The sequence below is a fragment of the Tachysurus fulvidraco genome, chromosome 26 (genome assembly GCF_022655615.1).
Source record: "Tachysurus fulvidraco isolate hzauxx_2018 chromosome 26, HZAU_PFXX_2.0, whole genome shotgun sequence".
Classification (NCBI taxonomy): domain Eukaryota; kingdom Metazoa; phylum Chordata; class Actinopteri; order Siluriformes; family Bagridae; genus Tachysurus; species Tachysurus fulvidraco.
Window position 1 is genome coordinate 949,242 of NC_062543.1, and position 19,150 is coordinate 968,391.

At 42.9% G+C, this 19,150-nt stretch overlaps 1 protein-coding gene and 1 non-coding gene across 11 annotated transcripts; both read right to left on the reverse strand.

Annotated features, from left to right (window-relative positions):
- Positions 1–445: 445 nt before the first annotated feature.
- prrc2b (proline-rich coiled-coil 2B) lies at positions 446–18,373 on the reverse strand. 10 transcript variants are annotated; one of them, XM_047809044.1, is made up of 31 exons: positions 18,188–18,373; positions 15,076–15,254; positions 14,711–14,888; positions 13,364–13,466; positions 13,138–13,201; positions 12,898–13,041; positions 12,295–12,599; positions 11,722–11,855; positions 11,105–11,268; positions 10,868–10,955; positions 10,648–10,792; positions 10,220–10,553; positions 9,906–10,045; positions 9,512–9,695; positions 9,226–9,436; positions 7,211–9,145; positions 6,944–7,125; positions 6,710–6,825; positions 6,446–6,587; positions 6,280–6,356; positions 5,876–6,157; positions 5,364–5,465; positions 5,044–5,245; positions 4,854–4,951; positions 4,632–4,759; positions 4,307–4,547; positions 4,043–4,210; positions 3,834–3,913; positions 3,638–3,725; positions 3,345–3,554; positions 446–2,520 (listed from the first exon to the last, which is right to left on the reverse strand). In XM_047809044.1, exons 2-31 carry the CDS (start codon positions 15,188–15,190, stop codon positions 2,356–2,358), a joined length of 6,525 nt encoding a protein of 2,174 aa, XP_047665000.1. In that variant the 5' UTR covers positions 15,191–15,254; positions 18,188–18,373; the 3' UTR covers positions 446–2,355. The 10 variants fall into 10 exon arrangements, with proteins under 10 accessions (XP_047665000.1, XP_047664998.1, XP_047665003.1 ...); XM_047809042.1 differs by having other exon boundaries at positions 9,903–10,045; positions 15,076–15,248; positions 18,188–18,372; XM_047809047.1 differs by having other exon boundaries at positions 5,059–5,245; positions 9,903–10,045; positions 10,220–10,550; positions 10,648–10,780; positions 18,188–18,372.
- On the reverse strand, positions 12,713–12,847 carry LOC113650907. The gene has a single exon (XR_003442529.1). It is a non-coding gene; the product is annotated as a small nucleolar RNA SNORA68 (small nucleolar RNA).
- Positions 18,374–19,150: the final 777 nt, after the last annotated feature.

Consider the following 19,150-nt stretch of genomic DNA (forward strand, 5'->3'; position numbering starts at 1 on the left):
AGTTAATTAAATGAAGCTAAAATAAAAACTTTAATTACAGGTTATTAAATACATAAACATGTAAATTTAATGGACAATATTTTGTATGATATTAGAGATGTATACTCTGATACAAGCATACATAATTATTCCTGTTTCCCAGACTATAAATCTGTTTTTAAGAAGAAAAAAAACTCTCAAAAAATACAAATAAATAAACAAAAAGCATAATTCAGAAGCTGCTCACAGAACAATAATAAATAATAAACAGTAAATAAGTTTATGGTCACTGAGTGCTTGTGGTACGGAATCTTTACACTCCTTTTCATTATCTTTGAGAGAGATGTTAATATAGTGCTTATAAAGATAAAGAGTCAGACACACACACAAACACAGACAGACACACACACAGACGCACACAAACACAGATACACACCGACAGAGAAAAAGCTTCTGAGGTACGAAGTCATTGAAAAAGCACTTTGCTTTATTTCATTTTTCCCTTCTCAATGAGATCATTATACAAGAGAAAAAAGGAGCAATTATGTTTTACAGCTCTGAAAGCAGAGGATAAACAACATGTAAGGAGAAAAGGCTGCTGAACCTGTGGAGCAGCCCAGACAACAGAACTTAAATAAGCAAAAGGAAAAAGAAACGCTGGAGTTTACAGAGAAAACACGTGAGCCTGTACAGATAACGATGCAGGTCTGACGTACGCTGATCACATCCCATTCTCAAACAGGAGGTGGAGGAGAAAAAACAAACAACGTCCCGTTTGCAGAACAGGAATAGTCTTTAAAGCGTTCCTCATGTTCCACAGCAGGCAGGAGGCACCTCTTTATTTACACCGGCACAAAGTTCATGTATTTTTTTTTTGTATTTTTTTGACAGCCAAAAGCACCTTTTAAAATTTTCCATGTGGTTGTGAAATGAGATGCTCAGCTAATATCCTCACCAACACACCTTTTAAACAAAACAAATAAAGGAAAAAGAAGCTGTGTTGCTCATGGAACCCATTAAATCCCTTAGACAATGCGTTAAAAACCGACACCTTTCCTGTTTACTATCTATTAAGGCTGGGCCACACATGACCATCATATGCAGAACACAATTATTTTGATGGGTAACAAACTGCATGGTAAAGTTGAAGAGGTTTAAACAAACCTTTAACAACCACTTAATTTCAGGGGGGCATTTAATAACTGATCTTCCAGTATTTTCATACCTTAGGTCTGGTTTGTTAATTTTAATTACAGGCTTTGACGTTTTTAAACTAAAAAAAATCTGGACACTTAATGTAGTGATTCATGAGGAAGGAGGCAGAGGGCGGTTTATGTTTATATATATATATATATATATAACCTCTTGCACTTCTCATCAATGATAAAAAAAAAAAAACAACCAATTCCTACTGTCTTTACAGCAACAGATCAGATACTACACAAGAAAAATAAAGCACCATTTAACTCTGAAGTGCCCTAAGTTTACACACACACTTTCAAACAGCTCAAAAATTACATAATGAACTTCACACATACGTGCTTATATTCTTTTAAATGCTGACACGGTGCTTAAAAAACAAAAATAGTCAAAGATTACATTTGAATTGGGGAAAAGAATGCAAAGAAAGTTAAAGTTGTTATCTAGAACAAAAATCTTCAAATTATGGGGTGTGACTGTTTTATTTCAGTAAAATGTGCCCTTTCATAACAGAGCAAATAGGCGCTGAATTAAGATTTTATATATAATAAAAAGAAATAAAATTTCATGGTTTTCAGTAAAAATGACACTGCAGTTCTTAAACATGACATGTTCATCCATTCTCAATCATGCTGCTGAAAACCTACAGCCCGACCCTGCTGCTGGGGCAATTTTGGCAAATGGGGCGGGGTGACGAAACAACTCACCATGAGGATTTTTCTCCTTTTTTCTTTTTTAAATCATCGTTCTTCTTGAAATGGAAAATAAATAACAAGGATCTTGAAGAGAGTCAGCTTAGAAGAGTCCCAAGCTATCATGTCTATATGTATATATTTTTATTTTATATATATATATATATATATATATATATATATATATATATATATATATATATATATTTAAAATTTTTATATATATATATATATATATATAGTGTACATTTTTATATATATAGATATATTTCAATATCTCTCTATCCGGTGCTTATGCAGGAAGTGTCCCATTCTGGTGCTCCTGTGATTCAGTCTGTGGTGGTCCAGTGACGGATGACGGACGAATGACAAACTAATGAGAGAGAGAGAGAGAGAGTGCACGAGAAAGAGAGAAAGAAAGAGGGTCCTTGGTTCTATTTCAGAGCCTCTGTATCATGAAGTGGAGAAGGTATCAGCTTTATAATCAAGCCTTGCTCTCCTCCACTTTAATGTTCTGAGGTTTAATGGCTCCGGTGCGGTTCGGCTTTCCCGGTCCAACTACAGTGGCCTCTTGCAGTTTTCCAGGAATCACCGATGACGAAGAGGACGCCTTCAGATCGGATACGACCTGCCGAGCCTCACGGAGGACCTTCATGAGAACAACCGAAAGAGAGCATCAGTGCTGTAAACACACCGTAAAAAGACATCACAAAGAGATCATTACATTCTGACTGCTGGAGCGGTGCGTTAAAGCAGAGTTACAGCTAAAACCCTGAAGTAGCTCGGTTTTATAGAACAGCCTCCAAACTAACACTGGGGTCACATGGACCTGCAGAGTCATAAGAGAAACTTCTTATAATGCAGGAAGTCACATTTGAACAGGCCATGTTTAAATAATGCATGATTTATTGCAATGCATTAACGCAATTTTAGACTGGTAAAGACTCTATGCATGTAGAGAATGTAATTTTTGGATTTAAGACACGGCTCAGGGTGACGATCACGACGATAGAGGAAAGCTGACAGCTCAGCAGTATGTCTAATGTCACTGTGTGATATAAATCGCTGAGCATTTCACAGTTCGACATGAAAACCAGGGGGACCGGGATGTTGTTTGTAAAGCTTCAGCATGTACATATAAAGTTTACATATAAAGCCTAACTTCTCCATGCATTATACATTATCTTATATCCATTAACATAAAATTGTTTGTGGATGTTCCACAGCATTCAACGCACACAACACACACACACATCATCATCATCATCATATTACAGCAGCTCTAATTTCTTATATGACAATCAAGTATAAGTTTAATAAGTATAAAAGTATAAAGTATTAATTTATATACGATAAACATTGGTTCATAGCTGCGTTGAGTTATACTGATTCCACAAATACACCAATATGAGAAATAAAAGAAGTGGATGAACTGAAATTACCTATATTTTTTTTGTACAGTGGGTGGCTCACCTTCGTGCCCTCCTCTGCACCCTTATTTGGGGGCTCCGGGTTGGTAGGGGGGGTGCAGTGGGTAGGATCGCGACCTGGGCTCGTGTAAGGGGTAGAGCGCATAATTACAGCCTTGTTTACCTGCATTACAGGTCTCTGTATAGGGTTTGGGTAAGGCCCACTGGTAGGGGTGCGCATGTGCATGACCATATTGCCCTGGGGAGGGGGCACCTGAGAGAAAGAATAAAGACAAATAGTTAAGAATGCAATGCATAAAAAGGTGCGTGTTCGGAATCTTCTGTAAATGTAAACACCTGTTGAGTGTAATGGCCTGGGAGCGGGCCGACGTTTGGAGGGACACCGGGGACTGACGGCTTCCCACTGGGGCTGGCTGAACCTGGCCTGGAACGATAGATGAAAAGCAAATCCATGACGATTAACTTAATAAACAAACAAACAAATAAAATAATAATAATAATAAAATAAACTCTTTTTGCAGCATTTACACACCTGTACGGACCACCAGGTATCCCAGGTGAGTGGCTGGCTTTGTCAGGGAATTGAAAGCCTTTCATCTCCAGCTGAGATGGCTGAAAAACCCAAATAAATATGTAAAAGGTAAATGGGCTGAAAAGCAAATCAATACAAACACAAGCTACAGTTAAAATATTGCAAATAACTTGGATATAAATAAAAGGTTGAAATGGTGATGCGGTCACCTCTCGGCTGGCAGCGATGACCGGTGGCTGGGACGCGGGGGGGATGATGCGACGTGGGGCGCCGACAGACAGGTTCTGTCCCTGCTGAAGCTGGATGGACTGCGGGAGGATCAGGTGCTGCTGGGCCGAACCGTAACGCAGCTGAGAGCCGGGTAAAGGCATCGTCACCTAGACACGTGCAAAGTAGAATATTGAAACAAAGTAGAATTTTAAACATTAAAACCTCTTACCTGTCGTTTTTTTTTTTTACAAAATATACAATACCTGAATGAGCTGCGAGTCCATGAGCTGAGACGTGCCCATTCCTGCAGCCTGGTTGATGGTGCTGTCGTAAACCAGCGCCTGGCTGCCGTTAATGGGCTGGAAGTGTGAGCCAGATTGTTGCTTCACCATCTCGGAAGGCTGCATGCCGGGGAACGCCGAGTACGGCCCTTTGAGTTGGGCTGCTCCAGAAAGCACCATCGCACTTGGGTGGGACAGGCTGGGCTGCATGTACACCTGTGACCTGCAGATAAAATAAACAAACAAAAAAATGAAGGCCTGTTCGCTATTTTCCCCAACAAAATTTTCAAGATTTTGTCTTATGTACCTGAAAGTAGGGATAGAGTTGAACATCTCTTGGGACTGAGAAACAGGCAGACCGCCACGGAGTCCGAGCTGAGCCTGAGCCTGCAGAGATGTGTGAATGGAGATGGGGATCTGCTGAGCGGCTGCAGCCTGATACACACACACACGGGAATATGAATTTATGTGTCAAACCAAGCTGTATGAGGAAACGTTATTCTGCATTACAGGTTAATTAGCTTCTTACCTGTTGGTAGCTTTGCTGCTGAGTCATTGTCGGCGGCACTAAACGAGGCTGGCTTTGAAACATGTGGCCGTCCAGGTACAGAGGTGGGATGTGATTACCTACAAAGGTGACGTTAAATCATTTAAGGTGTAACGTGCATAAAAAGAACTGCATTCTCTTTTAATATCTCAAATGAATCTTAGGCACACACCAGAATAAATCTGACCTTGCATGGAGACGGAGGGAGCGACAGAGGCCACGGGCATAGGAGGCATGGAGACGCCTCCGAAAGAGCTGTAGCTGACCGCGCTGGACGAGCTGCAGGGGGGTTGAGTGACTGAACCGGCACCACCTGGAGAACCCTGCTCAGGGAGGGACTGTGAGTTCTCCCAGGCTTTACGTGCAGACTCCATCTGCACAAACATCGTTTCGTAAACAACAACAAAAGATCGGATCGTATGAACTAAAATTGTGTTAAAACAAGTGTCAAGGGATTCATTTAAATCTCTTTGCATGTGCATGGTCATGTACCTTTAGAGTGAGGTCGGTGGTAGGGAAGGAAATGGTGTTGAGGTTGATGCCAGGCTGCAGGTGATCTCTGCGCAGCATAGGAATGCCCTGAGCAAGGCCCGCCTACAACGCACACAGGCAAATCAATTACAAAGAAAATAACTAGGATTAATTCAACAACGTACACGTTTCAGCCGATCTCACGCTAACACCGCTGTCTGTGACCGACACCACCGTTACTCAATCCGCAGTATCTATAAAACAAGCACCACTGCCTGTGACACAGCCACAAATAAAAGTGATGTAATCTGTAACACCACGATAACTGCGATAACTAACACGGACTCAGTAACCGTAAAACTACGGTCTCATACGGCGACACTGTAACGGTCACATCACACTAACGCCGCTCCTTGGAACAGCTCGGTAACTACACGGTAACGACAGCTATCACGACACCAGCATCTGTAACGCTAATTAAATTCGAAGTAACCAACAACATTAACAAAACTGATGAAACTACTGAAACCCACGTTACTGGCGAGAGCATCCTGCAGCTTGGTGACAGGGTTGGACACGACCACCGGTGCCGATCCTGGAGGGAGGCTGAAGTCCGAGTCCTTGGGGCTGACTCCGAATTCGATGGGTGGGACGGGGATGACGTTTTCGACGTGGATGTCCACTCCGTTAACGGGAGTGATCGGGCCTTCCAGACGCTCCACACCCTCAGAACCCTTGCGGTTCTTCAGAGAGCGCTCGTTTCCGATGGGCCCAGGTTTGTGCTCTTTGCTCTGCTCTGGCCCTGCGTCTGAATCCTGCGAGAGACGGCGATAGAGACAGGGATAAATTAAAATAAAACTGTTTATAATAAAAATACGGTTATGTGCCGATTTAACGTTAACTGTTTGAGAAGGAAATATTGATGATCAAGCACAACCTCAGAGTTTGGTTCACTCCCAGCGTACGAAACCTGCTTTGTCCACGAGTCTCCACCAGACGACTGAACTGTAAGTGCTTCAAAGTGAGGGGGAAAAAAATGAGTGTGAAACTACACAAGTTGTTAAAGCCATTCGTATATCAGGATGAAGAGTGTTTAGTGTTACCCGAGCTGTTGGTCTCCCAGATCTCAGTGCCAAGGTTATTGCTCGAGAGGGTTTCCTCGGGCTGTTCGATCGAGATGGCACTTTGTTTCTTTGCGAAACGAGGAGGCATTTTTGAAGCGATCGCTCTGTTCTTCACCATTACCTGTGGATACACACATGATTTTAAACCCTATAAAAACAGGATTAGTTTATTATATCAAAATATTTGCGATAAAGAAAAATTCACTGTCTGTGTTTCTGTAAGTCCAATTCACTAAAACTCACCGGTGCTCCTTGTTCCTTTCTCCTTCGCTCGTCCTCCTGCGGGCGCCGCTGTTTTTTGGCGAGTGCGTCTTGGAATCCGTCAGGACTTGGAACGGAGACTCTAGAATCGCTTTCAACTGTTGGAAAGAGTTAAGAACAAAAAAAAAAAAAAAGTTTGCCCTGTTTGTGGCAGCTGCTACGTAGACGTGTTTATTAATAAATAGATATGATGATTTTGTATTATTTTGCTCGTACTTGGGTAGCTGTTGAGGTCGTATTGTGAAAGAGGCTCAGACAAGTCTCCCTTCATGCTCCTCGGCTTTAGGTCTTTCTCCAGCTTCTTCCCTGAAGCTTCGGTGTTGCTGATGGAAAGGCTGTCTTCTGTCTGCTCTACACCGTACACCGACCCTGCGTTCACGCCCGTGTCCTCGGGACTCCTGCACATTTTAACACGGGTTACTTTATTCCTTCTAGCTCACTACAGAGATAAGCAGACATGTCGGACTATGACCGTGAACTCACCGTCTACAGTTGGCCGTCATTCCGTTCTGCCATCCGTCGTTTCGGTTAGACGACCCGCCGCTTGAAGGAGCGTCTGTGGACCGGGGCATTTTCGAGCTCTCCAAAATATCGCTCTTACGATTCTGTCGATCCACCAGAGGGCGCTGGCTGGAGAAACTTCTCTTGGAGAGCTCTCGTTTCTCAGAGCCTGGCTCTCCATGGCCCACTTCTACAGGTGCGTCGCCACGCTTCTCTCTCCAGTCGTTCAAGTCACTGTTTTCCGATCCAGTCTCCCAGTCCTCACCCTGAGGCGTGAAATCATGCTGCCTATTTCCAGAATACTGACCAGGCCAATGGTCCTCTCCGGGTTTGGATCGACCGGACCAAGGATTAATAAAATCCCCATTGACGTACTCCTCACTGTTCCACTGCCCTCCGGTTTCTCGTTCCTGGCGTAGACGTCTAAACCTCGGAGGTTTGTCTTGTCGAGGAGGGCGTCGCCTTCTCAGTGGCCGGTTGTCTGAATTTTCGTTATCAACGTGGTAGTCTCCTTCCCGATCTTCAGTGCCGTTCTCGAAAGACGAAGCAAACTTCGGAGGGTATTTCAGATCGCAATCTGCTGATTTTCTAGAGTCGCCGCCGCTTGTAAAGGCGTAGCCGTTCTCCTGAATGGATCCGCTTCCAAACTGGCTCCCTCTTCCCCTCCAAGTGGTAAAATCTTTATATCCAAACCCACGGTTATATCCAGTGTTCAAGCGTGGAGGAAGCGACCGTCCGAAACTTCTCGTCTTGGGTTTTTCCCTCGCTTCTCCGCTAATGCTCTGATCGTTATTGTAAACCTTGTTGGATCGCCAGGAATCACGGTCTGCCCTTTTAGTGTCTCCAGAAGAGGAATAAGCAGCCTCTCCATTCTCTCCATTCTTCTGGCGGCGCCGCTTGGGCAGCTCTTCGTATTCAGAGGTCTCGCTCAGAGTCTCGCTCACGTTCCTTCTTCGTGGTTTGCCTCTTTGCAAATCTTCAGTTTTGACAAAATCCCTTGACCCCCGACCCCGGCCTGTTCGCTGGATATTTCCGGTGTTGTACATGCCCCTGTTGTTTTCACTACGCCCTCCTCGGCCTCCGCCACGCGAGTTGAACTCCCTAAATCCTCTGCCTCTGCCTCGCCCTGCTCCTCTGGCTCCAGCAAAAGCCTGTTCTTCATCTATAAAGATCCAGTTATTGCGACGAGGCACTGGAGGCTCTCTGCTTTCAGGGTTCTCCTTCACCTGGGAATTACTGCCATCCCAGCCATTCTCCTTGTTGGGTTCTTCATTCGGGTTGCTGGATTTCTCGACTTTTGGACGAGAAGGTTGTTTTTCCTCGTGAGAGGCCACAGGAGGAGCCGGGTGCCTGCTAATTGAAGGCTGGTTGTCCTTTTTCAGGTCATAGACGTTGGTAAGGACTTCCTTCTCGAGTCTGTAAGGAACAGGCTTCTCTTCTGGTTCAGATTTGGGCTTCTCGTTCTCCTTGTCCTCCACCTTCAGGGCCTTGAGCACTGGTTTCTTGATAGGACCAGTTCTTCTGAAGGTTCTGCCGATAGGTTCGGACGGTTGGCTGACCCCACTGCTACTGCTGGACCCTGGATCGGACCACTGCACGGCATCTTTATCTTTCTTAATAGTGTCGTCTTTCCTCCAGAAACCGGAATCAAAACTCTTCTCCTTGCACTCACACGCGTCGTCACGAGAATCCGGATCTCTCTGGTGCCGGTTTGAGGAAACATCTTTCTGATGCTCGGTTTTCGAGTACTCACTGTGTCCTGGCTGAGACGCGTCTTCGTCTCGCTGCGAACTAAGAGATATATCAGACCCTCTGCTTGGGCGGTAGCCCTGATGGACGAGATTTTCTGAAGGGCTTTCAGCAGGTTCTATCCCTCTCTCCTCATACGAGTCCTGCTGAGAGCACGACCGCTCGCTCCTGCAAAATGAAAATAACTCAAATTCCAATTTCCATTTTTAACGTTTCAGAAGTCAAAAATAAATAAAAGTCTTGAGTACCGGTCGTCTGCCTGACTGCGCTCAGCGCTCTCGTGCTGTCTCTGGTAAGGGGGGGTGAAACTGCGCACAGGTGGATACCCATCTTGGCTCCAAACTGAGTACGTGTCAGATTGTGCCTTCTTCTCTTGGTGTACGCTGGAGTGGCCGCCCTCGTCTGAGGCAGACCCAGGGCTGTTGAGGCGGTCCTGCTGCATGGCAGACTTCCCTACACCTGTGCGGAAAAGGCATGTAAATAAAAACCTTATACGTTAAGCTGAAAAATCATGTTTCTGGCTCGTTCTCATACCCGAGGAGTGGACGTTAGGAGTATAATAATCGACTGTTGAGCGTCCCTGGGTCATTCGTGGGTCCATGTAAGGGGGCATCATCATCCAGCGGGGGTCAAAGCCAAGCACATGAGGGGGATAATACCCTCTCTGAGCTGGACCGGACCCGGCCTGCTGCCACTGCTGCATCTTATACAGCTGATCCTAAAAACAGACAGAAAGATTAAAAATTGTCACAGCGTTTGAACTGCAAATACACAAACAAATAGTCCACGGTGTATCTGAAAGATCTAAGTTCTGGACAGATTACACAAGTTCTACAAAAGCAGACACGCGCTCGCCTCAGAACAGCAACAAGATTAAAAATTTAAAGCTACCCGTGCCCAAGAGACTTCAGCTGTAGTTGCTCACCTGCTGCTGCTGCTTTTGGAAGCGTGGGGGAACGGCTTTCTGGTGCCGTTGGGTGTAGTCGGGACCATCGTCCTCACTCCTGTAGCTGAAATCGTCTCTATAATCCTGGCTGTGGAGCGAGTCGAATTTCTGCTCGGAAACGTCTGCATAAGGAAAAAGGGATGGGAAAGATGGGGGATAAATAATCAGGAGTCACAAGCAATTATTTATTACTCACTTGTACAATAATCTGAAAGATCTGTAAAACACACAGAATACAGCCAAAATTACATAGTATTTAAAGGCAGAAACTTGTTCAGCAGTCCTACTGTTTGTACCTTTATTTCCATGCTGCCAGGCTTCCTGATGAGCTTTGCCTGTCTCTCTCCCAGGTGACAGCAACAGCTCCTTATTTTCTGCTCCGTGAACATCTCCACTGTGTGCTGGTCTCTCGATTTTGCCGAATTTCTCGTCCAGTTTCTTTAGTTTTTCAGCGCAGGCAGCCAGCCTTTCCTCTCGTGCACGCCTCTCCTCCTCCTCACGCCTCCGACGTGCCCTTTCCACAGCCTCGGAGACGTCTGGAGAGACGAATTTTCCCCGAGGAGGAAGGGGAGCAGAGCGCTGAGGCTCATCCTGTTCCTCCAGAGACTCGCTCACACCGCTGCTCTTCTGCTGCGGAGAAAATAAATAAATAAATAAATGAATAAAATGCAACCTCGGATAAGATTAATTCTTTATTATAACTGACAACTTGCAGTTTTGTTACCTGCAGGTCGGCAGAGCCGTATCTGCTGTTGGATTTTCTGGAAGGCAAAGGATCCTGCTGGTGATGGTACATGTCCTCCTGATCGTCGGAGCTCATGGATGACGGTCGGTCACGACGAGATTCCCACTCTCCCCTGATAACAAACCTGAACATAACTAACATGCTCAATTGGACATAATTACTCGAGGTGTACGTACGTTAAAATGATTCTGAGACGCACCAGATCTTGCTCTTCTCACTGGGTAAGTGATCCTCTTCATCATCACTGAATTTGAGCTTCTCGCTGTAATCCACCTCCTCGTGAAGACCTGAAATGACGAGGAATCGGTTTAACACTTGAGCGGCGTGTAATCGGCTCATCGGTGATGATCCAAACTACACAACAAACCCAAAACATCTGCTGTAGCTTTGTGAAGAGCGATAACGGTCTTTCTTTTGAATGGTTTTGCATGTTTACCTGCCCATCCGTCCTCACAGTCATTATCCAGGTCATCCAGGTCTTTCAGATCATCTGGGTTGATGATGGCAGGACGGGAAGGCCGTTCGCCAGGACGCCGAATTGGCCGGGGAGAGGGACGAGGTGGGACCCGAGCAAAACGGCTCTCTCTCCTCACGTCTCCGCTACAAACAGGAAAAGTCATTCATTTTAGGGACACTCAGTGATGTGACATATGGCTAAGTACGGTGATCCATACTCAGAATCCGTTCTCTGCATTTAACCCATCCAAAGTGCACACACACACACACACCGTGAACACACACACCAGGAGCAGTGGGCAGCCATTTATGCTGTGGCACCCGGGGAGCAGTTGGGGGGGTTCGGTGCCTTGCTCAAGGGCACCTCAGTTGTGGTATTGCTGGCCCGGGACTCGAACCCACAACCTTAGGGTTAGGAGTCAGACTCTCTAACCATTAGGTCACAACTTCCCCCAACTCGAAGCACACAGATTTGAATCCGGACTTAAATTACCCATCGAAAGGATTGATAAATAATTCAGCAATTATAAAACAAAACATTTGAGATATTGGAACATTTTTTTTGAACATCAGAACAAACAGTAAATGGGTTCTCACTTGACTGGATCAGGAGCAGGGTAAGGAGGCCTAAATGTGGGACGAGCATCAAAGCGCATAGGGGCAACAACGGCGGCGGCAGCAGAGCTGTGCTCGGTAGAACCCGGACCATCGGGAGTCTCCTTGGAACACATCTGAATTGGGGGGGGAGTTTATAAAACATTCAGTAAGACATGAAAGGTAACATGCGGCATCCCAAGCTACACCTTTCTACTCGGGGTGTGTTGGGACACCGCCGTCGGCCTGACGACCGACTGACATCACTGAAAATCTCTCTCGCTTTAAAAACAATCATTTTAATTTGTCACTTTATTAGGATTAAAATTTTCATGCAATTCTGGGGAAAAAAATCCTTTAAACATTTGAACAGCGTCTTAGACTTTGTTGGCTATATGAGCCGCTAACAGATGAAAAAAAGAAAAGAAATAATAGCAAAGAAACAACAACAAAAAAGGTATCATAAAACATATTTAGAAAATAAATAAATACTAAAACTAATCAGAGTACACAAACTTCAAACCTGACCTCAATAATGTTCAGCATTAATGAGTGTTTACTGTATGGAGCCCTTACAAAAGCAGGCAGCATGTCGTGATAGGTGGTGGTGGAGGAGTGATGGAGCTGATACTGCAGCACAGGGGTTGGTCGGCGAGTGGGTGGAGCCAGTCGAACGGAAGGGTCCTTCGAGTCAGATGAAGCCGTGCTGGCCGCGTTGGCAGAAGAGGAAGCTGTGGAGGTGGAAGATGAGGATGGAGGAGGAAGAGGACTGGTAGCCTCAGGAGAGGCACTGGTTTTGCCCTCTGGATCGGAGGAGAGGGCTGAGGACAGAGATGGGGGCTGAAGATACCTCCCTCCACCCTCCCTCCAACTTGTCACATCTGAACATACACAAAAAAAAAAAACACCCACATGTAAGTGTGACTTCTTCAGATAATCGACAGGTTTCCTAAGAAATAAAAACATTTATACACTTTCATTCATTTCCAGTGCTGAATGTCAGACCTTGAATTCACTTCTATAGGCACGTGGAGCTGATAGAAGGCGACAAGGTTTTTTATTGCTTTGCGCACATGTAGCGTGGGTCATCGCACATTTCAAATCGACGACCTTTGGGTTTGTGTGCCGACGTCGTTATGTACCTACTGAACACGAACGAGCCGAAGCGAACACACTCACTCTGAGGGCGGAGGCTTGGTCCTGGCCCATACGACGGATCGAAGACGATTTTTTCCTTGCCAACCTTGTCCTGTTCTCCTGCTGCTTTCAGCGTCGGAAATTCCTCGTGAGAGAAGGGCTGCAGTCGGTTTGAGACCCTTAAACCTGCGAGAAAAAGAAGAAGAAAAAAAACGACGTTTCAGGTTAAACCGGAAAAAGGATCACAAAGAGAAATGAGTGACAGGATGTAACACACATTACCATCTTGATCTAGTGCCTTTCCATTTAGTTGTGCCCATTGCTTTGGTCCACCGGTGCTTGTGCTCTGTAAAGAAACGAAGCGTGAAGGTTATCACGTCTCTCGTGCTTTTGAGCGTGGATTCACAAAGAAATATCTTCCCTAAAACAAATCTCTGCAGTAAGAGTGCTGCCGTTGTTCTTTTTGATTTTTATGATTTAGCCCCTGAAACAGTTGTATTTTTTTTACCTCCTGACTGGCTGCCGCTGTAGGCTTCTGAAGATTGGAGACGGATTTCTGCAAAGGCAGCGGCTGCTGCGGCTCCGGCGGCTGTGCTGTCAACACAACGGAACTGAAAGGGACGGAAAAGGACAAGAGACGATTATCCTCACGGCTTAAAACGGCTTCGTTTGCGGGTCCGTTTATCATCGTAACTCATCGGCTAATCGATTGTAAGCGGAATACGCTGTGATGTGGACAAGCAAACCTCTCTCTTTACACACCTGCACTATTGAGAGATTTACCAAAACAGATCAGGGTTTCAGGCAACCCATCTAAGCTCGCAAGCCCTACTGCCTTAACTAGGTCATCCAAAAAAATAATAAAATTTCCGCTGCACAAAAGGTGCATCAAGTGCATCTCTGAGAATAGCGCAGGCGCGCTTCTCACGGCCAAAATGAGAGAAAGACGTGGTCCGTCACTGTCTAGAGGATAACTAGCCAGTTGATAAAACGTGTCCCAGCAAAATTTTGAATGCTGTTTTGCACTCTCATTTATTATTATATGTAATTTAAATGTTATATTTAGTGATAAATAATTGTTAAATGTAGTACAGAGTCTGTGGTCTCTCACAAAGAATTTTCTGTGGGAAACCCTGCAGATTATCTTTCAGTTTCTCAAATAAACCTGGAGCTAACCTAGGGTAACCTAACCCTAACTAACCCTAACCCTCAATAAAATATTACAAGACTTAAAGGCATTTCTAGGAGACATAATGTGTGTGTTTGGAGACACAATTTATGAGATTTTTTTGAGATGTAAATTAACGTTGAAAAGGGAAAAAATATTCAGTTAAGTGCAAAATTACTGAAACGTCAAAACGCTCATGAATGGAGCAAATCTGATTGGTTCACAGTTCATGTAATCAACTGAAAAACCAGTTACGATTCTGTTTTTCTTCTGATTCACAGAGTTTCCTTGAGCTTTCGTTTGTATAATCCTACATGCACACAGTTCTTCACACTCACTCACTCACTCGGTCCTTCAGCTTGGTGAAATGTTCGCTTGATGCGGTGACGACAACAAACACACACAGACACACCGTTCTATCACCAGCTCTCTCTAATATTCTCTCTTTAGTTCAACAAGGAAAATGTTAAGTTGTTACCCTTCGGGGGAAACAATAAATAAATAAATAAATAAATAAATAAATAAATAAAACAAACAAACAGAGGAGACAATAAAAGATGAAAAGATTCCCTTCAGGTTTATCAGGGAAAAAAAGAAGCAGATAAACGTTTGTAACTAGAGTTCGGTGTGAGACGTTTACTACATAAACGTGTTTAGATCTCTAAAGGCCTTAGAGAGAACACCCACCTCTTTTGATCGGGTTGTTCCTGCTTGTTCGCCCATCCTGTTCCGTCTTTGGGCACGATAATCACGTTTGGATCGTTTCCTCTGTTCTCGGACTTCAGGCTCGGCAGGTGAGCAGGCGGGGGCATGCGCCGGGCAGCGGCCACTTTACCAAGACTCTGTAAGCCATGTCGAGCAACAACTGCGAGAAAACAAAATTAATAAGCATAAGAATATAAACATATAAACAACAACAACAAAAAATTATAAAAGATGGATAAAAAAAATAATAATAAAAATGCAATACATTTAACTGACAGAAAAAAGAAAAAGATGTTGTATTAAAACTTAGAGTTAAACAGGTGATGTGTAAAGTATCTGAACCTCACCTGTGGATTTCTGAGTTTCTATTGACTTTCCCTTGTACTTGTCAAATAGGTTGAGCGAGGAATACTTGCTTTTCCCATCCTTGGACTTGGTTATTTGCCCCAAACGATCTGACATTGCGATGAAATGTCATCGAGTATGAAAGTTTTTCTCTGCACCTCTTCCTTTGTACCGTCTGTTTCTATAAAGAGACGCACACACACACGCCCGACAACACACAGTTATAGAGACGCACACACGCTCGATAACACACAGTTATAAACACAGTGCTGCTAAGATCTGGACTGTGATTGGTCACAAAGCGTTAATTCTTCTCTAGTTAATTTTCTAAAGCAACTGATTTAATCCGTGTGTCTTAGACCGCACTGCAAATTTATATATCGTAGGACAAAAAAAAAAAAGGCAGCCTGTGTGTGTTCATGAATGCATACGTAAGCGGATGAATGTAAAAGTTTAACGAGAGACAGGAACAATTTTCTAGCAAGTAAGATCCTGTGTTCTAAGGGAATATTAGGACTCGTGATGTCACCATCCCCCCCCCCCCCTCCCTCTCACACACAACCAGACCCCTGGTATGCTCTCTGACTCTGTGCGGTTCTTTGCACAGGTAAGTGTGCACTCCTGGTGGAATCATTCCTGTTTAAATAAAAAAAAAAGTTATTTGACTGAATCGACTCAGTGGAGTGAATCAAACCTGATGTGTGTTTTTGTAAACCTTTCTTGATCTTACAGCAGCAATACATGTCAAGGTAGATTAAAAAAAAAAATAATAAAAATCAGCAATGGTATTAAACAATATTAAAAATAAACAAGCACAAGTATTAATCAAAGCATAACCAGTAACCAACTAAAAGGTTTTCCATTAAAAAAAAAAGTTTCCCGATACCAGCGATGAAGTCTAACGGAACATTTATAAAATCACTGCCGGATCTCTGGACCCTGCATCAGAACCGTACGGAGACTAAAAAGCAGCAGCATCTCTCTGTTCCCGTGGCGTCATTTTTCACTCCACTCATGTTGCTGTTTAATTAAAAGACATTTTGTCACAAACATGAGGGCACACTGCACGATCATCGATAGAGAAACCTGACATCGACAAGCTGTTGAAATCGAGTGAAACAATTTAAAACCAAAAGTACTGTGAACAAACCAGACGAAGTCATTAGGACATCATTAAGAAACCTTAAGAGGAGCCGTACTCAGAAACCCATCCTCATCAGGGTGACACCGGGTTATAGCAGGATTATATGTACACACAAGGATCTGGGTGATTTCACCAATTCATTAAACGATTTTATTTCTATACAATTTGGCATGTCAGGGTTTACGTCTTCCGTTGAGTAAAATCAACTCGAAAGACAATTTTCTATGCGAACGTCACCATGCGTTGGAAATAAAGATGTTTGGCTGCTCGTCGGTTTCTCAAATACTTTGGTTTTTGTTTTAGTGTCATTTTCAGGTAACTGGTGTAAATCTTTTGGTTTCCACTAAAACCGAAAGAAGATCCAGAACATTTTCCCTCTTTCGCCGTGTTACCGGAGCATTGTACGGTTTACGTAGAAAACACGGCCTTGCCGAAAGTCACTTCACCTGCAGTCATTTTTATGGCCGTGTGTGAAACGTATTACAGGCGACCTGTCGATAAACTACTCCGAAACTGCTTAAACGGGGCTCCAACACAAGCTTGACTGCTGATTAGACTAAAGCCAAGACTTATACAGCATGTACAGAGAAACACTTGAAAATAAAAAGCAGGACTGCGTTTGACGCTGAAATTCAGGGTGACCATTTTGTTTAGATGTCATTTTGCTGAACTCAGAGATTGTACAGTTTTCTTTCTTTAGCTCAGGTTCCATGTAGAGATCAGGAAAAGGTCCAAACACCTAAAACACTGCTGCAGACAAGGAGGGAAATCAGAAGTCGCTCTGTTCGATGTCATTGTCCATCAGACACGGAGTACAAGTGGGTCACGTGTAAAGTGTCGAGAAATCTCACGTGTTTAAAAGTGCACTAAACGAATTTATCATAACTTTATCCAATCTAGTTCAGTTGCACAACCGAGGTTTAGAGCTTGACGTCTTCGCTTTGACACCAAGACCCACATCTCAGCCGAATATAAACCAGGACTCTAAAGTATTACGTGAAATAAACACGTGAAGTATTTTTATTTGCTTTAATTTTATTTACACGAACCGTTTAAACGTTATTTCTGCATTCAAATCCGCACTGTTAGCTAATTATATATATATATATATAAATCACAGATTTATAACAAACTAAATAAAAATCTTAAAGTTGGGGGGAAATGTTTCGAAATGCTATTAATTTAATGGATTAAAAACAAAAATACAAACTAAACAAACCGACACGAGCTTCAGCACACAGCATTAGCTCGATCCTGCTAATCAGCTAGCAAGCTTTATTAGCGAGAATAAATAAAACACGGATAAATAAAACACGGTTTACGTGTAAAACCGTAAACGTTCAACAACAACAAAAAAAAACATTACTTATAACAAACAAACGATAATTAAAAAAAAAATTACCTCACAATTTCCACCAAGAGGCAGGAATGTCGCTTGTGCTAAGCTAACGTCGCGAATGTAAACAAGGCTAATCACAGTACGCTAGTTAGCATAACTAGCAGGCGGCTAATTTATCGTGACGGAAAAAAACTCGTGAGTTGTGATTATAAACTCGATACATTACGTTATATATATATATATATATATATATATATATATATATATATATATAAAACGCGTATATATGTGTATTTATATGTATATGTATATAAACGTATATAATGTTTAACATCCGCTTTTATTAAAACTGTGAGACACTTTAATAAATAACGGTCTGATGCTAATCTCCATGCTAAAGGCTAGTTTTAACACATAAACACTGACGATATTAATCCCGAATCCCGCAGACGTGATGTTTTAGTGATAAAATGAATAACAGTCGCACAATCACGTCTGAAGTGCGTTTAAAAACAGGGAGGTTAAAGATGAAGGATTAAAGATGGCGCCGTTCGGAACAAAAGCAACAATAAAGTCTGGAGCTGAAAATCTGAAGGGGAAAAAAAGGCTAATTTTTAGCATCAAAACTCACCGAATCAACGTATCGTCTTCAGTTCAGATCAGATGTCCAGAAATATTTCCACCTGCGGTTAAAACCTAAAAGGATGGATGAGGATTCTTAGGGACGAAATTTGTTAATCTGGGATTTTTTTTTCTTTCCCGTTTTTTTATGTTGCCTGTAGCTGCGGCTCCGGCCTACTGAAGTCTGTCGGAAATTACGCAGCTAGTGTGAAGGAGGCGCGCAACAGCGACGTCTGCTGGCTGTTTTAGATCATTACACTTCAGCTCAGGAGTCAAGTCAAGAGTGAAAAGACATGCAGTGAAATGCTTTATGCAACTGTCCGGAATATAAGAATAAAAAGGATGCAATTTAGGATAAAAAAAAAACAAAAACAAAAGATAGATAAATAAAAAATATAAACTGTATAAGAAAACTATATAAAAACTATATAAAATATGAAAATATAGATGGAGAAATAATGTATATACATATGCATAAATATACATAAATTTCAACCATATATACTGTAGCTGTAGAACAAAGACAGGGCTATAAGGACTTAGTAAATTAGTCCTAGATACATAAAGTGCAACGGTGCAACCTGGTGTACACAGTGCAGGACAAGACAAACAAGACAGACAAGACAGTGCAGGACAAAAGACAGTGCAGACAAATACAATAAGACAATAAATAAGACAATACAAAAAAATACAAAAAAGACAATACACAAAAGACAAGAAACAGAATCAGCACCGATCAGTGTAAATACTCTATGTTCAGACATACAGTATTTACATATTCTATAAATCACATCCATGACACTTCTGTACACACACACACACACACACACACACACACACACACATATATATATATATATATATATATATATATATATATATATATATATATATATACAAGTACATATTGTATAATGTGTAGTGCTATTGTAAGTGTCTAACAGTACACTGTGTGTACTGACTATGTATGAAC

Excerpts from the sequence above, each read along its gene's own strand:
- prrc2b (XM_047809042.1), bottom strand. The coding sequence starts at position 15,190 with ATGTCAGATCGTTTGGGGCAAATAACCAAGTCCAAGGATGGGAAAAGC. Across the intron at positions 11,856-12,294 it reads ACGACATGCTGCCTGCTTTT|ATGTGTTCCAAGGAGACTCC; the intron begins GTAAGGGCTCCA and ends CCCCCAATTCAG. Across the intron at positions 2,521-3,344 it reads GTGCAGAGGAGGGCACGAAG|GTCCTCCGTGAGGCTCGGCA; the intron begins GTGAGCCACCCA and ends GTTCTCATGAAG.